Here is a 24,679-nt window from a genome sequence, read left to right as displayed (position 1 = left end):
GTATAACCGTTAGGCCAGAAACCCATTAGGAACGATTTCTAATCGCCAGCAATTTAAAAAAGCTCTTGCTAATGCAATGCTGTGGGAGATTTTTATAAAATCACATCACTCAAATGGGATCACACCCATAGCATTACATTAGCAAGAGTTTTCAAAATGCAAATCGCTCAGAAAATCGCTCCTAGTGGGTTTCTGGCCTTAGAGTTTTTCTGACCTGCATTTTCTCCAGCTATGGAAGCTGTAGTTCAGTGTCAGAGAACACGGCACAGGAGACGTCTATGTTGTAGGATTAAAAACATTGAAATGTAATAATGGGCTACTGGATGCCGTGCTGAAAGTTTGATAGTTTGGTCACATGGTTAATACTGCTGCTCCCTTGCTGGCCTCCTTCAGAGAGGGGCATGGCCAGGCTGCAGTTCATCCTCACTCGCGTTGTGGTCTATTTTGGGGGGGGTGACAAGATATGTCATTCTCCTGCCCCCTGTTCCTTGGAGTTGGGGGGGGGGGGGCATGCTTGAGTTGCCAAGCAAACTGCCTCTCATTGAGCAGAATGGAGGTGGAGTTTATCAGTGAGAGGAAGGGCTTTCACTGACAGGCAGGCTCCTGGAGAGTGTGGGGGAGAGCATGTCTGTGGAGGAAAGTACCATACCAAGGTACAAGCCATTTTGAGCAAAGACAGTTCAGTATTTTTCTTACAACATGGAGAGGGCAAATGTAAGGCTTCCCAACCCTGTCTTCAAGTACCACCAACAGTACTTGTTTTGCAGGAAACCACAAACATTCAGAGGTGAAGTAATTAGTGTCTCAGCAGAGCGGATTAACTACCTCCGTGGATTTCCAGGAAACATGCACTGTTGGTGGTACATGAGAACAGGTTTGGGAAGCCCTGTACAAGAGTGCTGCTGTAGTACTATACATACGAGGAATATATTACAAGCTATTACAAGCTATTGTCAGCGTGTTTATGCGAGTGGAGGACGCAGTACTGGCTGGTAGTTATTATGCAATAAGATGAAAATATCCCCGGGCTGTCAGAGCACAGTGCACAGCCATTAGACACAGAGGCCGTGTGAGGTCCACTGTAAGACTGTATCGCCCAAATTTAAATGAAAAGGATTGTGATGCCATAGCTAAATGAAGGTGAAACTCACACAACATCAGTGCTGTGAAAGGGGGAGATGCTGGCACCATGCCAATGGCCTGTGGAGGACCATCTGTGTGACCCTGATTGAAGTACACTCCCATCACTTTCTTTAAAGTGTACCCAAAGGGACTTGTAACATGATGAAGTAAACGTGTTTACAGTGCAAAACATTAATAACCAGTCTGTTTTACGTGTTTTATTTTGCCCCCTGAAAGAGTTAATTTTTCAGACATTAGTGATAAGCAAATTACAGCCATAAAAGCTTTCTTGGCAGAATACAACTTCTAAGAGCAAGGGAGAGATAGAGAAGGATCAATAGTTCATGTATTTTAACTCTGGGACTCTTAACCACTTAAGGACCGCCCCCAGCCGATGGGCGGCGGCAAAGTCCGGGCCCAAACGACCGCAATACGCCCATCGGCGGGGGCGGCTGCGGGAGTGGCTATGCGGCGATCGCGTCATTCGTGAAGCGATCAGCCGCCGGGGACTGGCTCCGCCCACCGTCCGCTGTAACCCACCGGCCGTTCGGAAGCGCCGGCGGGTTACTAGCACCCGGATCGCCGCTGAAACAATGTATAATAGGCTTTGTAATGTATACAAAGCCTATTATACTGACTGCCTCCTGCCCTGGTAGTCCCAGTGTCCGAGGGACCACCAGGGCAGGCTGCAGCCACCCTAGTGGGCACCCTTGCGGGCACCCAATCACCCGCCCACACGCTCAGATTGCCCTCAGACCCCCCCTTATCAATTCGCCAGTGCAATATTTATATCTGTTATTCCCTGTAATAACCCACTGATCACCTGTCAATCACTCATCAATCACCCCCTGTCACTGCCACCCATCAATCACCCCCTGTCACTGCCACCCATCAATCAGCCCCTAACCTGCCCCTTGCGGGCAATCTGATCACCCACCCACACCAATAGATCGCCCGCAGGTCCGACATCAGATCACCTCCCAAGTGCAGTGTTTACATCTCTTCTCTCCTCTAAACACCCACTAATTACCCATCAATCACCCCCTATCACCACCTGTCACTGTTACCCATCAGATTAGACCCTAATCTGCCCCTAGGGCACCCAATCACCCGCCCACACCTCAGAACGCCCTCAGGCCCCAGCCCTGATCACCTCGCCAGTGCATTGCTTGCATCTATTTCCCTCCTCTAATCACACTTTGAGACACCCATCAATCACCTCCTGTCACCCCCTAGCACACCTACCCATCAGATCAGGCCCTAATTTGCCCCGTGTGGGCTCCTGATCACTCGGCCAAACCCTCAGATCCCCCTCAGACCCCCTTCCGATCACCTCCCCAGTGCATTGATTGCATCTATTTTCCCTCTAACCGCCCCCTGAGACACCCATCAATCACCTCCTGTCACCCCCCTAGCACTCCTATCCATCAGATCAGGCCCAATACAACCTGTCATCTAAGAGGCCACCCTGCTTATGACCGGTTCCACAAAATTTGCCCCCTCATAGACCACCTGTCATCAAAATTTGCAGATGCTTATACCCCTGAACAGTCATTTTGAGAAATTTGGTTTCCAGACTACTCACAGTTTTGGGCCCGTAAAATGCCAGGGCAGTATAGGAACCCCACAAGTGACCCCATTTTAGAAAGAAGACACCCCAAGGTATTCTGTTAGGTGTATGATGAGTTCATAGAAGATTTTATTTTTTGTCAAAAGTTAGCGGAAATTGGATTTTTATTGTTTTTTTCACAAAGTGTCATTTTTCACTAACTTGTGACAAAAAATAAAATCTTCTATGAACTCACCATACCCCTAACGGAATACCTTGGGATGTCTTCTTTCTAAAATGGGGTCACTTGTGGGGTTCCTATACTGCCCTGGCATTTTAGGGGCCCTAAACCGTGAGGAGTAGTCTAGAAAACAAATGCCTCAAAATGACCTGTGAATAGGACGTTGGGCCCCTTAGCGCACCTAGGCTGCAAAAAAGTGTCACACATGTGGTATCGCCATACTCAGGAGAAGTAGTATAATGTGTTTTGTGGTGTATTTTTACACATACCCATGTTGGGTGGGAGAAATCTTTCTGTAAATGGACAATTGTGTGTAAAAAAAAATCAAAAATGTGTCATTTACAGAGATATTTCTCCCACCCAGCATGGTTATATGTAAAAATACACCACAATACACATTATACTACTTCTTCTGAGTACGGCGATACCAAGTGTGTGACACTTTTTTGCAGCCTAACTGTGCTAAGGGGCTCAAAGTCCAATGAGTACCTTTAGGATTTCACAGGTCATTTTGCGACATTTGGGTTCAAGACTACTCCTCACGGTTTAGGGCCCCTAAAATGCCAGGGCAGTATAGGAACCCCACAAGTGACCCCATTTTAGAAAGAAGACACCCCAAGGTATTCTGTTAGGTGTATGATGAGTTCATAGAAGATTTTATTTTTTGTCACAAGTTAGCGGAAATTGATATGTATTTTTCTTTTTTTCACAAAGTGTCATTTTCCGCCAACTTGTGACAAAAAAAAGCTTCTATGAACTCACCATACTCCTAACAGAATACCTTGGGGTGTCTTCTTTCCAAAATGGGGTCACTTGTGGGGTTCCTATACTGCCCTGGCATTTTAGGGGCCCTAAACCGTGAGGAGTAGTCTAGAAAACAAATGCCTCAAAATGACCTGTGAATAGGACGTTTGGCCCCTTAGCGCACCTAGGCTGCAAAAAAGTGTCACACATGTGGTATCGCCGTACTCAGAAGAAGTGGTATAATGTGTTTTGGGGTGTATTTTTATACATACCCATGCTGGGTGGGAGAAATCTCTCTGTAAATGGACAATTGTGTGTAAAAAAAAAATCAAATAATTGTCATTTACAGAGATATTTCTCCCACCCAGCATCTGTATGTGTAAAAATACACCCCAAAACACATTATACTACTTCTCCTGAGTACGGCGATACCACATGTGTGGCACTTTTTTGCACCCTAACTGCGCTAAGGGGCCCAAAGTCCAATGAGTACCTTTAGGATTTCACAGGTCATTTTGCGACATTTGGTTTCAAGACTACTCCTCACGGTTTAGGGCCCCTAAAATGCCAGGGCAGTATAGGAACCCCACAAATGACCCCATTTTAGAAAGAAGACACCCCAAGGTATTCCGTTAGGAGCACGGTGAGTTCATAGAAGATTTTATTTTTTGTCACAAGTTAGTGGAAAATGACACTTTGTGAAAAAAAAACAATTAAAATCAATTTCCGCTAACTTGTGACAAAAAAAAAATCTTCTATGAACTCACCATACTCCTAACGGAATACCTTGGGGTGTCTTCTTTCTAAAATGGGGTAATTTGTGGGGTTCCTATACTGTCCTGGCATTTTAGGGGCCCTAAACCGTGAGGAGTAGTCTTGAAACCAAATTTCTCAAAATGACCTGTGAAATTCTAAAGGTACTCATTGGACTTTGGGCCCCTTAGCGCAGTTAGGGTGCAAAAAAGTGCCACACATGTGGTATCGCCGTACTCAGGAGAAGTAGTATAATGTGTTTTGGGGTGTATTTTTCCACATACCCATGCTGAGTGGGAGAAATATCTCTATAAATAGACAATTGTGTGTAAAAAAAATTAAAACATTGTCATTTACGGAGATATTTCTCCCACCCAGCATGGGTATGTGTAAAAATACACCCCAAAACACATTATACTACTTCTCCTGAGTACGGCAATACCACATGTGTGGCACTTTTTTGCAGCCTAACTGCGCTAAGGGGCCCAAAGTCCAATGAGCATCTTTAGGCTTTACAGGGGTGCTTACAATTAGGCACCCCCCAAAATGCCAGGACAGTGAACACACCCCACAAATTACTCCATTTTGTAAAGTAGACACTTCAAGGTATTCAGAGAGGAGCATAGTAAGTCCGTGGCAGTATCCTTTTTTTTTTTTGTCGCAAGTTAGAAGAAATGGAAACTTTTTTTTTTTTTTTGTCACAAAGTGTAATTTTCTGCTAACTTGTGACAAAAAATAAAATCTTCTATGAACTCACCATGCCTCTCACTGAATACTTTGGGATGTCTTCTTTCCAAAATGGGGTCATTTGGGGGGTATTTGTACTATCCTGGAATTTTAGCCCCTCATGAAACCTGACAGGTGCGCAGAAAAGTCAGAGATGCTTGAAAATGGGAAAATTCACTTTTGGCACCATAGTTTGTAAACGCTATAACTTTTACCCAATCCAATAAATATACACTAAATGTTTTTTTTTTTTATCAAAGACATGTAGCAGAATAACTTTCGCGCTCAAATGTATAGGAAATTTTACTTTATTTGAAAAATGTCAGCACAGAAAGTTAAAAAAGTCATTTTTTTGACAAAATTCATGTCTTTTTTGATGAATATAATAAAAAGTAAAACTCGCAGCAGCAATCAAATAGCACCAAAAGAAAGCTGTATTAGTGACAAGAAAAGGAGGTAAAATTCATTTAGGTGGTAGGTTGTATGACCGAGCAATAAACCGTGAAAGCTGCAGTGGTCTGAATGGAGAAAAAGGTTTGGTCCTTAAGGGGCGAAAAGACTGTGGTCCTCAAGTGGTTAATAAACGGCAATTGAGCGGAGAAAATAAAACATTCATATGTTGTAAATGTTTCAATATAAAATCATGGGATACAGTAACTTTAAAAAGTATTTTTTAGGAGTAGGAGGATAAATACAATTGTTTATCTTATCAATTTATTTTCACCTCACCTCACATTAAGGTTGTCTGGGGTGACGGTCATCAGATGTCGCATGCAGCTTCAGACAGTGGAAGATTACTGCTGATTGGTTACTTGCGGCAATACTTCCACTTTTCCATTCCCCTGGCTGCAGTCATGATAAGGGTGACGTAAATGTAGACTGTTTACAGTTGTGAATTAATCATAACATTTTCTCTATTTCCTTTCAAAGTATGAATTGGTAAGAGTACATCCACCGTATTATGGCTCTCGTAGAATAATTAAAACTGGTGGAGACAGCCTAGTAGTTGGATTGTAAACCACGGAAACAGCGATAAAACAGTAAACTTCAAATTCAAAAACAGTTGCCTAGTTCAGGTATCACAGCCAGAGTGCTTTGTACACGGCATTCCATGGACACCGTAATTGTAAATATAGAAAGCTTTGTTATAGAGACATATATATACACCGAGGGTCCTCGTTTGACATATGTTTAATTTACAGAAATTTGAAATAACAAAATATGACAGAGGAGCCTTTTTGTTTGATTTACTTGGGTTATTTAAAACAGGCATTACGCAGGCAGATTGGGATATGGGGAAAAGTGATAGCATACAAAGGATGACGGTCTTGTATGTTATGGTCTGAAGCATCATTTATATGATTGTCTGGGCACCAGTTTTCCCGTTAAGAAACTGTCATTTTACCAGTAGGAAAAAAGTATAGTGGTACTCAGAGGGATTATCAGGGACAGTTTACTTGGAAATTAGGTAGCGATGTTTATGCTATGTCTTGTTTACCAAGGGCAGCATTTCAGGAGCAGTGACCACTTTCTAAATGCCTTCTAAGCAGGGACCACCTTCTAACTCATACATGTCAAACTCCGGGCCGCGGGCCAAATCTGGCCCGCAGAGCCATCAAATGTGGCCCCCAAGTGGTTTCCCCACTTTGCATTATCTTTGGCCTACTCTAGACCAACAGGGAAGCTATATGGAATAGGGAGGGGAAAGCATTAGAAACCAGGGAACTGTATAGGGGAGGTCACAAGACACCAGGGAACTGTATAGGGGAGAGAGGGGGCACCTAGACTTCAGGGAACTGCAAAGGGGAGGGAGGACCATTAGTCATCAGGGAACTGTATAGGGGGAGGGAGGAGGGCCACTAGACACCAGGAAACTGTATAGGGGAGGAAGGGGGCCATTAGACACCAAGGAATGTTATAAGTGAGGGAGGTAGCCATTAGATATTGAGGTTGGCCCGCAACTTGGCCGCAGTGCTTAATTTTTGTCCCACTTTGTATTTTAGTTTGACACCTCTGTTCTTTTAAACAGAGATTACCTTCTTAACAGTAACTATCTTTTAAACATTTACTAACTTATGAAACATACGTGTAATAATGTTCCTTTATCTGGGCGTCAGCTGTTCATTTGAATATAGGTCATATAATATTACCGATATTCTATTATCGGCTGCCATCGAGTGTCACAACTGATGACTCACCGTTGCTGTCAGTTATGGTACTTGGCTACGCATACAGCCAATAGCATTTCTTAGCTATATGTGCTCTGCCGAAGGTCTGGAGTTCAGCTACCTACCGTAATTAACCCTGGTGCTGATTGTCACTACCCGTCTCCCACCACATAATAACTGGAGTTCGGTTATACAATAGCCAAACTCCTGTGCCGATTGTAACCCTCGCTGCATGATAGCCAGGATTTGGCTATATAATAGCCAAACTCTGGATTCAAATTGAAGCCATCGTTGTGCCATAGCTGCAGTTTACGCTGTACATGGTCTATGGTGGCGGCTAGTTGCACGATTGCTTCTGGTGCCCATATTAACTGTCTCACTTATAAATACCTTCTAAACAGTGACTTCTAAACAGTGATCACCTTCTAAACACCTTCTAAATAATGACCACCTTCTAAGCACCTGCTAAACAGTGACCATCTTCTAACCTTCTTCTAACAGTTATAACCTTCTTAATTTAAAGAGTGACTGTTGGGCCGAACCTCCGATTTTCGGTTCGCGAACCGGGTTCGCGAACTTTCGCGAAAGGTTCGGTTCGTGTTAAAGTTCGCGAACCGCAATAGACTTCAATGGGGATGCGAACTTTGAAAAAAAAAAAATAATTATGCTGGCCACAAAAGTGATGGAAAAGATGTTTCAAGGGGTCTAACACCTGGAGGGGGGGATGGCGGAGTGGGATACATGCCAAAAGTCCCCGGGAAAAATCTGGATTTGACGCAAAGCAGCGTTTTAAGGGCAGAAATCACATTGAATGCTAAATGAGAGGCCTAAAGTGCTTTCAAACATCTTGCATGTGTATACATCAATCAGGTAGTGTAATTAAGGTACTGCTTCACACTGACACACCAAACTCATCGTGTAACGCACCGCAAACAGCTGTTTGTGTAGTGACGGCCGTGCTTTACTGGTGCGCACCATGGCGAGAGTGCAGGGACGGATCAAGACCAAGTTGCGCCTGGGGCAAGGTCAGGTTTTGGCGCCTAAAGGTCAGGTTTTGGCGCCTAAACTGCCTTTTATTTTGCTGCCTTTTTAAGAATTCAACAAACTGCGCCAGGGGCAAGATACCCGCTTGCCCCCCCCTAGATCCGTCCCTGCGAGAGTGCAGGTTTTGGTGGCTTTACAGCCCATATGGTCACCTGGCTGATGTAGCTGAATGACAGAACAGTGACTGTCCAGCTGATCAAATTTGGTCTGACCACAATGAGGCAACGACCTTATTATCGTGGGTGTGCCCCCCGAGACACTCATCTAGGCGCCGGTCATTGCTCCATTGTGATACGCAAGCCCCTTCACCACGGCAAGGTAATGATCACGAAGGGGAATGGGCGCATGTACATGCCTTTTCTTTTGTTGTTGCAGCTGCCCGCAGTGCAGCCAGAAAAATTAGGCAGTCATGTACACGCACCCGAAAAATTATTACAGCGGCCGCTGCTAGCAGCGGCCTAAAAAATTCAGCAATCCGCCTGGAGTCCCGGACCCTGTTGGTGGTGGCGGAGAAGGTAGTCAAGCGGCCTGCAGGCAGACATGCTGTGTGGAGGGACTGGGAGCGACTTAGTCTTCTTGGGGCATGCCAGGCAGCCAGTCACACGGCGTGCAGGCAGAGATGCTGTATGTGCGGGGACTGACTTAGTCTTGGGGCGGGCAGCAGCCCTCCGGGATCCATGCCTCATTCATTTTGATAAAGGTGAGGTACTTAACACTTTTGTGACTTAGGCGACTTCTCTTCTCTGTGACAATGCCTCCAGCTGCGCTGAAGGTCCTTTCTGAGAGGACGCTTGCGGCAGGGCAGGAGAGAAGTTGGATGGCAAATTGGGACAGCTCTGGCCACAGGTCAAGCCTGCGCACCCAGTAGTTCAAGGGTTCCTCATCGCTGTTCACAGCAGTGTCTACATCCACACTTAAGGCCAGGTAGTCGGCTACCTGCCGTTCCAGGCGTTGGTGGAGGGTGGATCCGGAAGGGCTACGGCGAGGCGTTGGACTAAAGAACGTCCGCATGTCCGACATCACCATGAGATCGCTGGAGCGTCCTGTCTTTGACTGCGTGGACACGGGAGGAGGATTAGTGGCAGTGGTACCTTGCTGGCGTTGTGCCGTCACATCACCCTTAAAGGCATTGTAAAGCATAGTTGACAGCTGGTTCTGCATGTGCTGCATCCTTTCCACCTTCCGGTGAGTTGGTAACAGGTCCGCCACTTTGTGCCTGTACCGAGGGTCTAGTAGTGTGGCCACCCAGTACAGCTCATTCCCCTTGAGGTTTTTTATACGGGGGTCCCTCAACAGGCAGGACAGCATAAAAGACGACATCTGCACAAAGTCGGATCCAGTACCCTCCATCTCCTCTTGCTCTTCCTCAGTGACGTCAGGTAAGTCAACCTCCTCCCCCCAGCCGCGAACAATACCACGGGAAGGTTGAGCAGCACAAGCCCCTTGCGATGCCTGCTGAGGTTGTTCTCCTGCCGCTGTCCCCTCCTCCTCCTCCTCCTCCTCCCCCAAAGAAACACCTTGCTCATCATCCTCTGAGTCTGATTCGTCTTCTGCACACGACTTCTCTTCTTCCTCCTCCTCCCCCCTCTATGCTGCCGCAGGTGTTGAGGAAACAGCTGGGTCTGATGAAAATTGGTCCCATGCCTGTTCCTGCCGTAACGGTTCCTGGTCACGCTCATTCACAGCTTCATCCGCCACTCTACGCACAGCACGCTCCAAGAAGTAAGCGTAGGGAATTAAGTCGCTGATGGTGCCCTCACTGCGGCTCACCAGGTTGGTCACCTCCTCAAACGGCCGCATGAGCCTGCATGCATTCTCCATCAGTGTCCAGTTGTCGGGCCAGAACATCCCCATCTTCCCAGACTGTTTCATTCTACTGTAGTTGTAGACAGTGGCGTACCTAGGGCATTTGACACCCGGTGCTAGGTATTGAAAGACACCCCCCCCTCCCCACGGTACACCACCTGCGGCGCGCGAAGCGGCGAAAAAATGGGCGTGGCTATGACCGGATGGGGCGGAGCTAATTTAAAAGTGCACCCAAGTTTTAGTCAACCTTTCTCCAGAAAATTCACATCATTGCGCAGCTTTTCTCCAGAAAATACACAAAATGTCAGAAGCTTTCAACATAAAATACACGTAATGCGAGAACATTTCACCAGACATTACACGTTATGTGAGCAGATTTCACAAGAAAATACATTCAATCATGTCGGCAGATTTGACCAGAAAAAAATCATTCAATCTTGCGGTAGATTTGACCAGAACATACACAATGTCAGCACCAGATTTCACCACAAAATACACAATATCAGTAGTTAAACTGACCACAAAATACACAATGACGGTAGTTAAACTGACCACAAAATACACGACGGTAGTTAAACTGACCACAAAATACATAATGACGGTAGTTAAACTGACCACAAAATACACAATGTCAGTAGCAGATCTGACCACAAAATACACAATATCGGTAGCAGATTTGAGTGTTGGCAAGCTGATAGCCTGGTGGGTAGGTGGTGAAGGGTGAGCAGCCTGATTGCCTAGTGGGTAGGTGGGCAGCCTGCTGGGTAGCAGTGGTGGGTAGGGGGGCAGCAGTGGTGGGTAGCCTGGTGGGTAGGTGGGCAGCAGTGGTGGGTAGGTGGGTAGCATGGTGGGTAGGGGGGCAGCAGTGGTGGGTAGGTGGCCAGCCTGCTGGGTAGCCTGGTGGGTAGGTGGGCAGCCTGCTGGGTAGCAGTGGTGGGTAGGTGGGCAGCAGTGGTGGGTAGGTGGGCAGCCTGCTGGGTAGCCTGGTGGGTAGGTGGGCAGCCTGCTGGGTAGCAGTGGTGGGTAGGTGGGCAGCAGTGGTGGGTAGGTGGGCAGCAGTGGTGGGTAGCCTGGTGGGTAGGTGGGCAGCCTGCTGGGTAGCCTGGTGGGTAGGTGGGCAGCAGTGGTGGGTAGGTGGGCAGCAGTGGTGGGTAGCCTGGTGGGTAGGTGGGCAGCAGCGGTGGGTAGGTGGGCAGCAGCGGTGGGTAGGTGGGCAGCAGCGGTGGGTAGGTGGGCAGCAGTGGTGGGTAGCCTGCTGGGTAGCCTGGTGGGTAGGTAGGCAGCAGTGGTGGGTAGGTGGGCAGCCTGCTGGGTAGCCTGGTGGGTAGGTGGGCAGCAGTGGTGGGTAGGTGGGCAGCAGTGGTGGGTAGGTGGGCAGCAGTGGTGGGTAGCCTGCTGGGTAGGTGGGCAGCAGTGGTGGGTAGGTGGGCAGCAGCGGTGGGTAGGTGGGCAGCAGCGGTGGGTAGATGGGCAGCAGCGGTGGGTAGATGGGCAGCAGCGGTGGGTAGATGGGCAGCAGTGGTGGGTAGCCTGCTAGCAGTGGTGGGTAGGTGGGCAGCAGCGGTGGGCAGGTGGGCAGCAGCGGTGGGTAGGTGGGCAGCAGTGGTGGGTAGGTGGGCAGCAGTGGTGGGTAGCCTGGTGGGTAGGTGGGCAGCAGTGGTGGGTAGGTGGGCAGCAGTGGTGGTAGGTGGGCAGCAGTGGTGGGTAGGTGGGCAGCAGCGGTGGGTAGGTGGGCAGCAGTGGTGGGTAGGTGGGCAGTAGTGGTGGGTAGCCTGGTGGGTAGGTGGGCAGCAGTGGTGGGTAGGTGGTGGGCAGCAGTGGTGGGTAGGTGGGCAGCAGCGGTGGGTAGGTGGGCAGCAGCGGTGGGTAGCCTGCTGGGTAGCCTGGTGGGTAGGTGGGCAGCAGCGGTGGGTAGGTGGGCAGCAGTGGTGGGTAGGTGGGCAGCAGTGGTGGGTAGCCTGGTGGGTAGGTGGGCAGCAGTGGTGGGTAGGTGGGCAGCAGTGGTGGTAGGTGGGCAGCAGTGGTGGGTAGGTGGGCAGCAGCGGTGGGCAGGTGGGCAGCAGCGGTGGGTAGCCTGCTGGGTAGCCTGGTGGGTAGGTGGGCAGCAGCGGTGGGTAGGTGGGCAGCAGTGGTGGGTAGGTGGGCATCAGTGGTGGGTAGCCTGGTGGGTAGGTGGGCAGCAGTGGTGGGTAGGTGGGCAGCAGTGGTGGTAGGTGGGCAGCAGTGGTGGGTAGGTGGGCAGCAGTGGTGGGTAGGTAGGCAGTAGTGGTGGGTAGCCTGGTGGGTAGGTGGGCAGCAGTGGTGGGTAGGTGGTGGGCAGCAGTGGTGGGTAGGTGGGCAGCAGCGGTGGGTAGGTGGGCAGCAGCGGTGGGTGGCCGGGCCGGTGCACCTGTAAAAGAAAAAAACCTTACCTGCAGATGTCTTCCGAGTCCCAGGCAGCCTCCGCAGCTCCTCTTGAATGTCCCGCGCCGTCTCCTGCTGCGTCATCAGTGCAGGGCTACGGGAAGATGGCCGCCGAAGCCCACACTGGAGACAAAAATAGACGGCAAGATGGCGTCGGCGGCCATCTTGCCGTCTATTTTTGTCTCCAGTGCGGGCTTCGGCAGCCATCTTCCCGTAGCCCTGCTCGGGTAAACTGAGGGCGGCTATCAGCCGCCCTGTCAGTGCCCGTTGCCGGCGCCCGTGGAGGGGAAGCGCCGAAGGAGGGGACCCAGGTGAGGGAGATGTGGGGGGGTATTTCCCCCCTCCCCGCCGACGCTGCCACCCCTCCTTCAGCGCTGCTTCCCCTCCTGTGTCATCAAGGCTTCTGGGGAGGCCTTGATGACACCCCCCCTGGAGCTGACACCCGGAGCGGAGCGCTCCTGGCCGCCCCATGGTAGGGACGCCACTGGTTGTAGAGGTAGTGGGTCACGGCTTTCTTCTGTTCTAGCAGGCGGGAGAACATGAGCAGGGTCGAGTTCCAGCGAGTCGGGCTATCGCAAATGAGGCGTCTCACCGGCATGTTGTTTTTGCGCTGAATTTCCGCAAAGCGTGCCATGGCTGTGTAAGACCGCCTCAAATGCCCACAGAACTTCCTGGCCTGCTTCAGGACATTCGCTAAGCCAGGGTACTTTGCCACAAATCTTTGAACCACTAGATTCATGACATGTGCCATGCAGGGTATGTGTGTCAGCTTCCCCATATGCAAAGCGGCAAGCAGATTGCTGCCGTTGTCGCACACCACGTTGCCTATCTCCAGGTGGTGCGGGGTCAGCCACTCATCCACCTGTTTCTTAAGAGCAGCCAGGAGAGCTGCTCCAGTGTGACTCTCCGCTTTGAGACAAGCCATGTCTAAGATGGCGTGACACCGTCGTACCTGGCATGCAGCATAGGCCCTGCGGAGCTGGGGCTGTGTAGCTGGAGAGGAGAACTGCCACTCAGCCAAGGAGGAGGAGGACAGTGAAGAGCATGTAGCAGGAGGAGAGGAGGTGGCAGGAGGCCTGCCTGCAAGCCGTGGAGGTGTCACAATTTGGTCCGCTGCGCCCTGCTTGCCATCGTTCACCACCAGGTTCACCCAATGGGCTGTGTAGGTAATGTAGCGGCCCTGCCCGTGCTTGGCAGACCAGGCATCCGTGGTCAGGTGTACCCTTGACCCAACGCTCTTCGCAAGAGATGACACCACTTGCCTCTCAACTTCACGGTGCAGTTGGGGTATGGCCTTTCTCGAAAAATAAGTGCGGCCTGGCATCTTCCACTGCGGTGTTCCGATGGCCACAAATTTACGGAAGGCCTCAGAGTCCACCAGCCGGTATGGTAACAGCTGCCGAGCTAACAGTTCCGCCACGCCAGCTGTCAGACGCCGGGCAAGGGGGTGACTGGCCGAAATTGGCTTCTTCCGCTCAAACATTTCCTTCACGGACACCTGACTGCTGCTGTGGGCAGAGGAGCAGGAACCGCTCAAGGGCAGAGGCGGAGTGGAGGAGGGTGCCTGTGAAGGTGGAAGGGAGAAAGCGGCAGAAGCAGATAATGCACCTGATGGAGGAGGAAGAGGAGAAGGAGGGTGGCTTTGCTTTTGTGTGCTGCTGCTGCTTTTGCTCAGGTGGCCATCCCATTGCTGTTTGTGCCTTTTCTCCAGGTGCCTTCGTAAGGCACTTGTCCCTACGTGAGTGTTGGCCTTTCCACGGCTCAATTTTTGTTGGCAGAGCGAACAGATGGCTTTGGTCCGATCTGAGGCACACACATTAAAACATTTCCACACCGCTGAGCCACCCTGGGATGTGGGCACTATGGGGACCTCAGCAGCTGATGCTGAAGGGCAAGTTGGCTGGCTGTACATAGGTGGCAATACATGGTGCCGGACACTGCCACCAGCTGTTTCTGACGAAGAGCTGCCCCAGCTTCTTTCAGCAACTTCTCTCCTCCTCCTACTCTCTGACTCCCCCTCTGAACTGTCCCCCTCTTCATCTCCTCTATTGGGTACATACAGAGGATCCCTATCATCGTCATCATCGTAATCATCCTGCCCAGCTTCGCTTGCCTCAGACAAATCCAAACATGCACCAACATCAGTAGGTCCTTCATCCTCCTTACACGTTACATCCATAATGTTGCCGCGTAACTCAGACATATGAGCTGGTGAAACAGAACAGAACAGGTATACAGTGGCGGTTCACTAAACAGAACAGGTATGCAGTGGCGGGTCCACTGAACAGAACAGGTATGCAGTGGCGGGTTCACTTAACTGCACAGGTATGCGCACTGATGCGGTGGGTTCACTGAACAGAACAGGTATGCAGTGGCGGGTTCACTAAACAGAACAGGTATACAGTGGCGGTTCACTAAACAGAACAGGTATGCAGTGGCGGGTCCACTGAACAGAACAGGTATGCAGTGGCGGGTTCACTTAACTGCACAGGTATGCGCACTGATGCGGTGGGTTCACTGAACAGAACAGGTATACAGTGGCGGGTTCACAGAACAGGTATGCAGTGGCGGGTCCACTGAACAGAACAGGTATGCAGTGGCGGGTTCACTAAACAGAACAGGTATACAGTGGCGGTTCACTAAACAGAACAGGTATGCAGTGGCGGGTCCACTGAACAGAACAGGTATACAGTGGCGGTTCACTAAACAGAACAGGTATGCAGTGGCGGGTCCACTGAACAGAACAGGTATGCAGTGGCGGGTTCACTTAACTGCACAGGTATGCGCACTGATGCGGTGGGTTCACTGAACAGAACAGGTATGCAGTGGCGGGTTCACTAAACAGAACAGGTATACAGTGGCGGTTCACTAAACAGAACAGGTATGCAGTGGCGGGTCCACTGAACAGAACAGGTATGCAGTGGCGGGTTCACTTAACTGCACAGGTATGCGCACTGATGCGGTGGGTTCACTGAACAGAACAGGTATACAGTGGCGGGTTCACAGAACAGGTATGCAGTGGCGGGTCCACTGAACAGAACAGGTATGCAGTGGCGGGTTCACTAAACAGAACAGGTATACAGTGGCGGTTCACTAAACAGAACAGGTATGCAGTGGCGGGTCCACTGAACAGAACAGGTATGCAGTGGCGGGTTCACTAAACAGAACAGGTATGCAGTGGCGGGTCCACTGAACAGAACAGGTATGCAGTGGCGGGTTCACTAAACAGAACAGGTATACAGTGGCGGTTCACTAAACAGAACAGGTATGCAGTGGCGGGTCCACTGAACAGAACAGGTATGCAGTGGTGGGTTCACAGCACAGGTATGCAGTGGTGGGTTCACAGCACAGGTATGCAGTGGTGGGTTCACAGCACAGGTATGCAGTGGTGGGTTCAATGAACAGGTATACAGTGGCGGGTCCACTGAACAGAACAGGTATGCAGTGGTGGGTTCACAGCACAGGTATGCAGTGGTGGGTTCACAGCACAGGTATGCAGTGGTGGGTTCACAGAACAGGTATGCAGCCAGACAGGAACAAGCTAAGCCTAACTAATCTTTCCCTGAGAGACAGTCTGCAGCAGCTCGCCCTACTCTGACTAATGCAGGCACACGAGTGGCCGTAATGGCCGCCGCTGCCTGCCTTATATAAGGGGGGGTGGGGCTCCAGGGGCTAGTGTAGCCTAATTGGCTACACTGGGCCTGCTGACTGTGATGTAGAGGGTCAAAGTTGACCCTCCATGTGCATTATGGGGCGAACCGAACTTCCGCAAAGGTTCGCCTGCGGGACGCGAACGCGAACCACTGAAGTTTGCATGGAACCGTTCGCAGGCGAACCGTTCGGCCCAACTCTACTTTCTAAATATTGGTTACCTTCTAAACAATGACCACCTTCGAAATGTCTTCTATGCAGTGATCACCTTCTAAACAGTGACCACTTTTTAAATACAGACCACTCTCTAAACATACAGTACATGACTTTCATCTGACATTTGTACAGCCATGCATGTATGTCTTCGAATATAGGAGCTGTCAGTTTGAATATGAATTAGTCAAGTCCAGCCTTTTGATTTTTATGCAGCAAGGGCAGCATGAATGGAAGAGTAATTTTCAAATTCGCTTGGCGCGTTGTATATGATAAACAAGAGGGAATGAAAGTCCACCCACACTTAGATTTGTCTATATTCCAGGCAGGAGGGCTTGCAATCTCTTTGGAGGGATGGGGGCACAACATCACCAATGTATTATAACTGAATCATGGATTAGTTTGTTTGTTTAGCTTTTGTAATTTTGTAAGTACCCTTTAACTTTCTTTTTCTTTGTACATGTAGGTGCAATACCTAGCAGTCAAATAACGATAAGTGTGCCCTAAAAACAGATCTTCAATGCACTGCAGATACAGGCTTTCATTTGCTGAAATCATATAAATTGTATTAAGTCTGTAGAATAAAAAAGGCTAGATTAGTGCTTACATAAGATGTTGATTTTTTTATAGAACTGGAGCTGTAATAAGCGTTCTTTTTTTTTATTTCAGCCATCAAAGGACCTTTGTTTTGGAAGTTATGGGTCGACACTGTGGGTAAGTATTGTAGCCCATGAGTACCCATGCAAACTATCTGCTCCTTTACATAGATAGAGATGGTTAATGAGATGCGAATAATTCTGACTTTATGCAGATTTATTGTAAATTGTATGCTGCTTGGAATTCAGACAATCAAATTTAAAGGGGCACTATGGCGAAAACCTGTATATTTTAAAATTCTTACTTATACACAAATATAACATGTACATTTGCAGAGTAAGTGCACTGTACATTTCTGTGTAGCTGTCACTATACATTATGTAGATGTTACTTACACCAGGCTTTATGATATATCAAGTCTGTACCTCTTGCTGACAAGTTTTGGACTAGCTCATCTGCTCATAGGGGATTCTCACAATTTATTTTATTTTCTAAGGCACTCCTTGAATAGCAGTGGCACAGTCCAACTGCCAGAATTGTGTGGACTAGGAGTAGGCAGGCTTAACAGCATCTTTGTGTTGGTCCTCTCAGGGGAATGCTGTAGAAACAATTAAAAAAAACTTTGGGAATAAACCATGAGGAGATGGACTACTCCAAAACCTGTCAGTAAAAGGTTCAGAGTTGGTAGATTATAATGTGTACTGTAAGTGACAGCTATGCAGGAAGTAAAAAATTAGGGTGCATTTACTCTGGGACGAGTGTAAGTATGTGTACATATGCATTTTCCATTGTTTTCCCATAGTGCCCCTTTAAGTGCATTTTATTGGCCAGTTCTAAGCATTAAACATATCATTGGCTCTCTATGCACACAGATACTGCACCTTCTGTCACAAATACATTATACTTCCACTGATAGTTTACTTGGTCTGCAGGTACCTAGCCCTGGTCAGTGCCTTAGCCTGTGGAGCGGACTGGGTGTTTATTCCTGAATGTCCTCCGGAGGACGGGTGGGAAGACTTGTTGTGCACTAAGCTTTCTGAGGTAAGAAAACTGCACATATACAGATGGTATCTTGTTTTACGTTTAACCACTTCCTGCAAACTTATATAGGACTTCCTGCAAATAGGACAATTCTATAAATGCCCATTCTGTTGAAGTGCACACCCATTTATATATTTTAGCCCATGGCATGAAGTTGTTAAAGAACACTTGTAATGAAAAAAGATCTCTGGATCCTAATGAGGCTTCCCCGTCCTCTCCTGCAGCCCCCAAAGGGCGGTTTGGGCCCCAGGATCATAACAATCCTTTGAGAGATTCACGCAGGTGCAGTTGCGGCTTTCGTTCGGGGTCAGGCAAAAAAAAAAGAGCCTGATCGTATCCATTGTACCGTACAGGTGCAGGCACCTATCACCTGCACAGTAGAGCAGAGCTGGTCGAGCTCAGCTATTTCTGCTTGAGTGCGAATGAAAGACGCAAGTGCACTCGCACGAGGCTCTCATGGTGTTGTTATGGTCCTGGAGCCCGTACCACCATCAAGCTTGTTGGTGGATTTTTGGGGGCTTCCAGCGCTGGATCGGGACTGCAGGAGAGGACAGGAGAAGCCTCATTAGGATTCAGAGGCTCCCCCCTCCCGAGGTAAGTACCCCAGAGGCTCTTTTTTGTTACAGGTTCTAAGGCAGGAAGAAACCATTTACCCTCCAGGACAACAATATACATAATGAAAATGTTGTAAGACTCTAATGCAACAAACGTTTCTGTTCTTCTGTTATCTGTCTGTCTCTGGTAGTAAAACCTAGGTTACCATAAATTATTAAACAATTTCAACAGGTTAGATGTTTAGATAAATTATTTGGACTGTGCTTGTTTAGCTAGATCAGAGTGTCTTATCAGCAGCTGTAAATCATAGCTGTGAGCTATGCATCTCTTTGCCCTATATAAACACAAACGTAACCCTTTATGAGCTTTTAGAGAAGTGTATCCAAGTAAAACTTCAATTTTTTTCTAGGATTTTCATATGCTGTAATGAAGATTTTTTTTATGAGTTAAGTAATAGTATACACAATGCTAAGCTGCGGTAAATATTCTGCAGTGCATACAAAGGGAAATAATACCTCTTGATGCTAGTCCACTACGCCCTCTGTATAAATCACTTGTGAGGCAACATCTGGAGTATGGGATACAGTTTTGGGCACCACACTATAGAAAGGACATTGACCTTCTACAACGGGTAAAAAGATTGATAAATTATTTATTCCGAGGGATAGAAGATGTCACTAAGAAAGGTTGGACAAGCAATTTTTTAGCTTGGAAAAAAAGGCAACTGAGAGGTGACCTGATTAACAGGTATAAATACATCAGTACAAAAGCTTGGCAGATGAGCTTTTTGTCCTGGATTGTACAATAGACAAGGGGATATGATCTGCGCATGGAGGAAAAAAGTTTTTGCCATCCATTTAGAAAGAGGTCCTTCACAGTGAGAGTTTTTAAAATCTGTAACTTCTTACCTCAGGAAGTAGTTATGGCAAACTCTATACCTGCATGTAAAGAGGGCTTGGATGCTTTCCTTGCATTGAAGGGCATCAACGGCTATAATTACTAGGTAATTCCCGGGAGAGTTGATCCAGGGATTTATCTGATTGGCATCTGAAGTTGGGAAGAATTTTTTTCCCCTTTTAAGGCTAATTGGCCCTGGCCTTGTAAGCGTTTTTTGCCTTCCCCTGGCTCAACTGAGATATGTGCAGGTTCAGGATGGTATGTGTTTTTTTTCTGGTTGAACTTGATGCATGGATGTCTTTTTTCAACCAAACTAACTGTGTAATTATCTTATCATGTTGTGCCTAACAATTTAGAGCATAGAGAAAGTTCTGAGTTTAGTTCCACTTTCAGACCACTTATGAAAAACATTGCATTATTGATCATTTTTTACATTTTTAACATACCGTAAGTGCAATTATAAAGTGTGTAAAGGTAAAGGTGCAACTATAGAGGTATTGCATCAAGTTGTGAACTGGTCTTGGTGTTTTAAGAAGAAAGAAAATATTTGCTATGTTGACCTGAAGCTAAACCACATGTATTTTGTTGATCTTTAGAACCGTGCAAGAAAGAAAAGACTGAATATTATTATTGTCTCAGAAGGAGCCATTGATCGTCGCAACAACGCAATCACTTCAGAGATCATCAAAGATGTAAGTATACTTGCATTGGCCATCAACAATACTCTGGGCTAAAACAAAAATTATTCTGTAGAAAGAAGTAACGGTACTTATCCGTTAGCCGGGCGCATCCGGCAGGTGGCGACAAAACTCCACCAGAGTTACATCTTTCCCTACTATCCATGGCGACCTGGAGGGGGAATAGTAATTAGCGCCACCTGCCGGATGCGCCCGGCTAACGGATAAGTAGCAAAGTAACTAATACTATACTTACCTTCTCCCTTGATGTCCCAACTCTGACAAGCAGAACTCTGACTGTTGCAGTCTTTGATGTTGTGCGACCTGCCATTCATTAAATTGCCTGTAGTGGCTTCTGGCCACTGACTCCCATACTGTAATGCAGAGTGAACAGGCCTATGGCCAGAAATGGAAGCTATGGCACAGATCTGTCAATAAGAGAGCTGTGCCAAAGGCTGCAGCTGTTAGTGAGGGAAGAGCATGGTGGATAAATACATTAGGGTGCTTGTCAGCATTGTGAAAGTCAATGAGAAGGCAATGATAGTTCTTTGTTCACAGCTTGAGTTTAAATCAGAGCTTTACTTAAAAGCCAACCTGAGGCAAAAGGTAGTAGAAACAGACCACGTAATGACCCCAAACAGGAAAGATGCTAAGTGGCAGCCCTGCCACGCCCCCCACCACATCTTGATTGGCAGTGGCAGTAAAAATCAGCTGTTGCATTTGATTAGTTCATTGCCCAGCTGTGCAAATTAGCACTAGAGTGCCAGGATGAAATCCCAGACAGGCCCTATCGGCATGGACCTATCCTAGACCCTGGTAGGAGCATTAGATCATAAGTCTTTCTGACATGCATTGAATTGTTCACTATACTCTGTAATGTACTGTGGAAAACAAATAGTTATAACTAGGGATCGCCATTGAGATGCAAATAATTATGAGTTGATGTGGGATTATGCAAATGTTGTATGCAAATTTGTGCAGCTTGAAAATGAACCAATAAAATATTACCTCAGCAGGATTTAACTGGTTCATTTTTAAAGGCAACCAGAGATGAACGATCCACACAAAATAAACATATCAGTTGATAGCTTGTAAAGAATGAATGCTCTACCTCATAATTTCGCCACTCTGGTGTGCCTTTTTGAGTGGTTTTTATCCATTATTGGTCCAGGAAAAATCCAATATGGCCGCCGGCTCATATCCCTTCTGCTTCCAGGTTGTAAGCTGTTCTGGATGTGCTGTCTAGCCTCTATGAGACTATAGACAAGCAGGGCTGCTGCAGCCTTTCATCTGTGTGCTTTTATTATTCTGGCATGCTGTGTGGCTGCCTGTAGGAAATGTCTCTCATAGAAATTAAACTGCATACAGTAGATAATGACTGGCTGCACAGTGCACACAGATACACTTGTCTGTTCCAGAGCTTCTTTCTCGGCAGCAGCAGCCCCTCCCATGTCATCAGAGCTCTAAGTATGCAAAGCAGGAAAGTTGAGCCAGGAGGGGGCAGGCTTGGGCTTGAAAAGACTCCACAGAAGACTGACTCAGCTGTAATGATTCCAGGTCAAACCTAGACTGAAGGCTCAGTCGGTGGATTCTTATCACAGCTGATAACAGACGCATTAGGCAGAGAAGAATAAAACTAAAAGCATGGTAGGTGTTTACTGTCATGTTCCCACTGATAAATGTAATAAAATACATGAGGGTGCTTTGTCTCTGGTTCTCTTTAAGCCGCATACATTTGCAGACACAATTTTTTTTATACGATGCTAAGGATCTCATTGTCCTTTACTGCAACACAGAAATTCATGTATTTTTAAATGAAAAAAATCTGACTTTTGGTAAAGCAGAAGGCTTTAGGGCCCGCTTTTATTGCATGCAAATTCGCACTGTGGAAATCTGCATTAGACATGTGTAATGTAATTCTATGGATCAGTTTACATTTACCGTGGTGTTTTTTTTTCATGCAGGCATGTTAAAGTGTTTTTGCACCTTTTACTGCATGCGCTTTGCAAGTAACAAAAGTCATTGGTTACATACAGTATGTGAATTTCCACGTTTTGAGTTTTATAAAGATTCCCATATAACATGGCTCTTCCTATTTCCTGTGTAGTCACAGTGATGTCATGTTGCTATGGAGATCGAAAAAAATGGATTCGAAACTTTGCATTCAAAACATAAATTCGCATTAAAAAAGAATGTTTGCAACCGTACTCAAACCGCATGTGAGTAATTATGGGCCCTTAGGACTCTTTCACACTACAGGCAGCGGTAAAAGGCTAAAACGCTGCGTTTTGGCTGCTGGCGTTTTTAAGGCGTTTAACGCCAATACATTAGTATCAGTTGTAATGAGAAACGCCGCGGTCAGCCCTAAAAAAGCTTCTGGGAGCGTTGAAACGCAACGTTCCAAAACGCAGCGTTAGATGTGAAAGGTAAAATGAAAGTCTATGGACTTTCATTTTACCTAGGAAAACGCCAACTTCGGCCGTGGCGTTAAAACGCAGAAAAAGCCCTCTGGTGTGAAAGGGCCCTTAGGCCTCACTCACATTAGGTAATGCAGAAGGTCGTGCGTTCAGTACGCAACGCACAAAATTGCACGCCATCTGCGTTAATATGCGTTGCGCTGCTGATCCCATTCATTATAATGGCCGGAGATGCATGCAGCAGTAGGATAGCGCATCTCACTGCTGCACAGCACATATAGTCTGAACGTCAGAAGTGCTGTCTATTCACCTCTGATGCTCATGCGTGTCGCACAACAAAATGCGCACGGCCGCACGTAGGCCTTAGTGAATGTGTTTTATTTTACCTCGCCATATTTTTCTTCTTGCAGTAAATACTTTTGCAGCAGGTAAAGAATAGATAGGGACTCTAATAGGATTTAGCCTGTCAGCTTTAATATTTTTCACAGCAATTACAGCCGGTGAGGCCAGTGCACTTGGAAGAGGCCCAGGGGGTTGTATGCCCAATTTCAGCTCAGTCATACGTGATTATTTGTGCATTAAGGTTCATTAAGGATTACATCTTAAACATATATTGAAGTGTATGTGCATTAAGGTTCCCTGCCTCTTAAAGTGTACCCGAGGCGATATGTGAAATAATGAGAAACATGTTTGTACAGAACAAAACATATTAAAGGGAAGGTCCACGCTGAAAAAAACAAAAACAAACTCCACTTACCTGGGGCTTCTTCCAGCCCCTGCCAGTTGAGACCCGATGACGTCACGTACACCACGTGACCCGCGCCGTGGAGCGCACATGAAGCCGACCCGGAAGCTGACCTGGCGAGGTCGGCTTCTTCAGCGCAGGACACCGGGAGTGAGAGGTGCTGCGGCGAGGGCACAGATCGACTAGCATCGGCTGGAAGAAGCCCCAGGTAAGTGGAGTTTTTTTTTTTTTCAGTGCGGAGCTGCCCTTTAATAACCAGACGGTTTTATTTTGCTGCCTGAAAGAGTTAATTTCTAGGCATGGAAGTGACAGCTTCTGTTTTGTGGGTAGCTTATGGGGAATTTAGTAAGCATCACTAATAAGCTAATTACAGCCATAAAAGTTTTCCTGGCAGAATAAGGCCCAGTGCACAACAAAAACCTCTAGCAGATCCGCCAAACGCTAGAGGTTTTTGAAGCTGATTTCAGAGCGATTCTAGGCATGATTAGAGACGTTTTCTAAACATGCTTAGTGTTTTTTGGAGCGTTTTTGTGTAGCAGATTTCAAATATGGTTACAGTAAAGCTGTTACTGAACAGCTTCTATAACAAAAACGCCAGGAAAACCGCCCTGATCTAGCTTTTTTTTGAGCGGTTTTTCACTTTCCTATACTGTAACATTGAGGCAGAAACGCCTCAGAAATCTAAAAAATGCTGCAGCCCCCGAGTTTGCGTTTGTGGAAAAAACAAACCACTCTGGTGTGCACCATTACATTCACTTTCATTAGCCAAGCAGTTTTCCCCCTGCAAGCGTTTTTAAAAACGCTTCAGAACTGCTCTGGTGTGCACCAGCCCTTAAACTTCTGAGGGCAGGGGAGAGATAAAATACATGAACTAGTGACCTTTTTCTATGTTTGGAACACTTAATAGGCTGCCACTGATTAGAGACTGTAAGGCCTGTTTACGCGCTGCCATGCGCATTTCGGCAGCACGTATGGTGTGCGCCATGCAAAAACGGTAGAAGTGCATAGACAGCACTTCTACCGTTTCCATCATATGCAGTGCGCAGCAGTGCGATGCGCTATCGCACTGCTGCATGCAGTTTTCGATCATCGCAGCGCAGACCCATTCACAGTAATGAATGGGTTCAGCAGCGCAGATGGCGTGCGATTGTACGCATTGCGTTCCAGTCGCACAGCCATCTGCGCTAATTGATGTGAACGAGGCCTAAAACATTCAACCTTCTTTATAAATGTTTAAATATAAATGAAAACCCTGGGATACTTGTGATCGCCTGCCAATACGATCCTCCAACCCACCGCAATGTTGGGGACTCCCTGTACTGTGCCCATG

At 47.4% G+C, this 24,679-nt stretch overlaps 1 protein-coding gene across 3 annotated transcripts in view; it reads left to right on the top strand.

Moving 5' to 3' along the window:
• Positions 1-24,679, top strand: part of PFKP (phosphofructokinase, platelet) — a 180,445-nt gene that overhangs the window by 93,598 nt on the left and 62,168 nt on the right. For all 3 annotated transcript variants that reach the window (XM_068235804.1, XM_068235803.1, XM_068235805.1), the window contains exons 6-8: positions 17,090-17,134; positions 17,950-18,058; positions 20,107-20,202. In XM_068235804.1, the coding sequence (XP_068091905.1) occupies positions 17,090-17,134; positions 17,950-18,058; positions 20,107-20,202 (250 nt within the window). The remainder of the gene's footprint in view (positions 1-17,089; positions 17,135-17,949; positions 18,059-20,106; positions 20,203-24,679) is intronic.

This window comes from Hyperolius riggenbachi, chromosome 5 (assembly GCF_040937935.1).
Source record: "Hyperolius riggenbachi isolate aHypRig1 chromosome 5, aHypRig1.pri, whole genome shotgun sequence".
Taxonomy (NCBI): Eukaryota; Metazoa; Chordata; class Amphibia; order Anura; family Hyperoliidae; genus Hyperolius; species Hyperolius riggenbachi.
The sequence above is the reverse complement of the archived record's forward strand: the minus strand, read 5'-3'. Positions and strand labels throughout refer to the sequence as shown.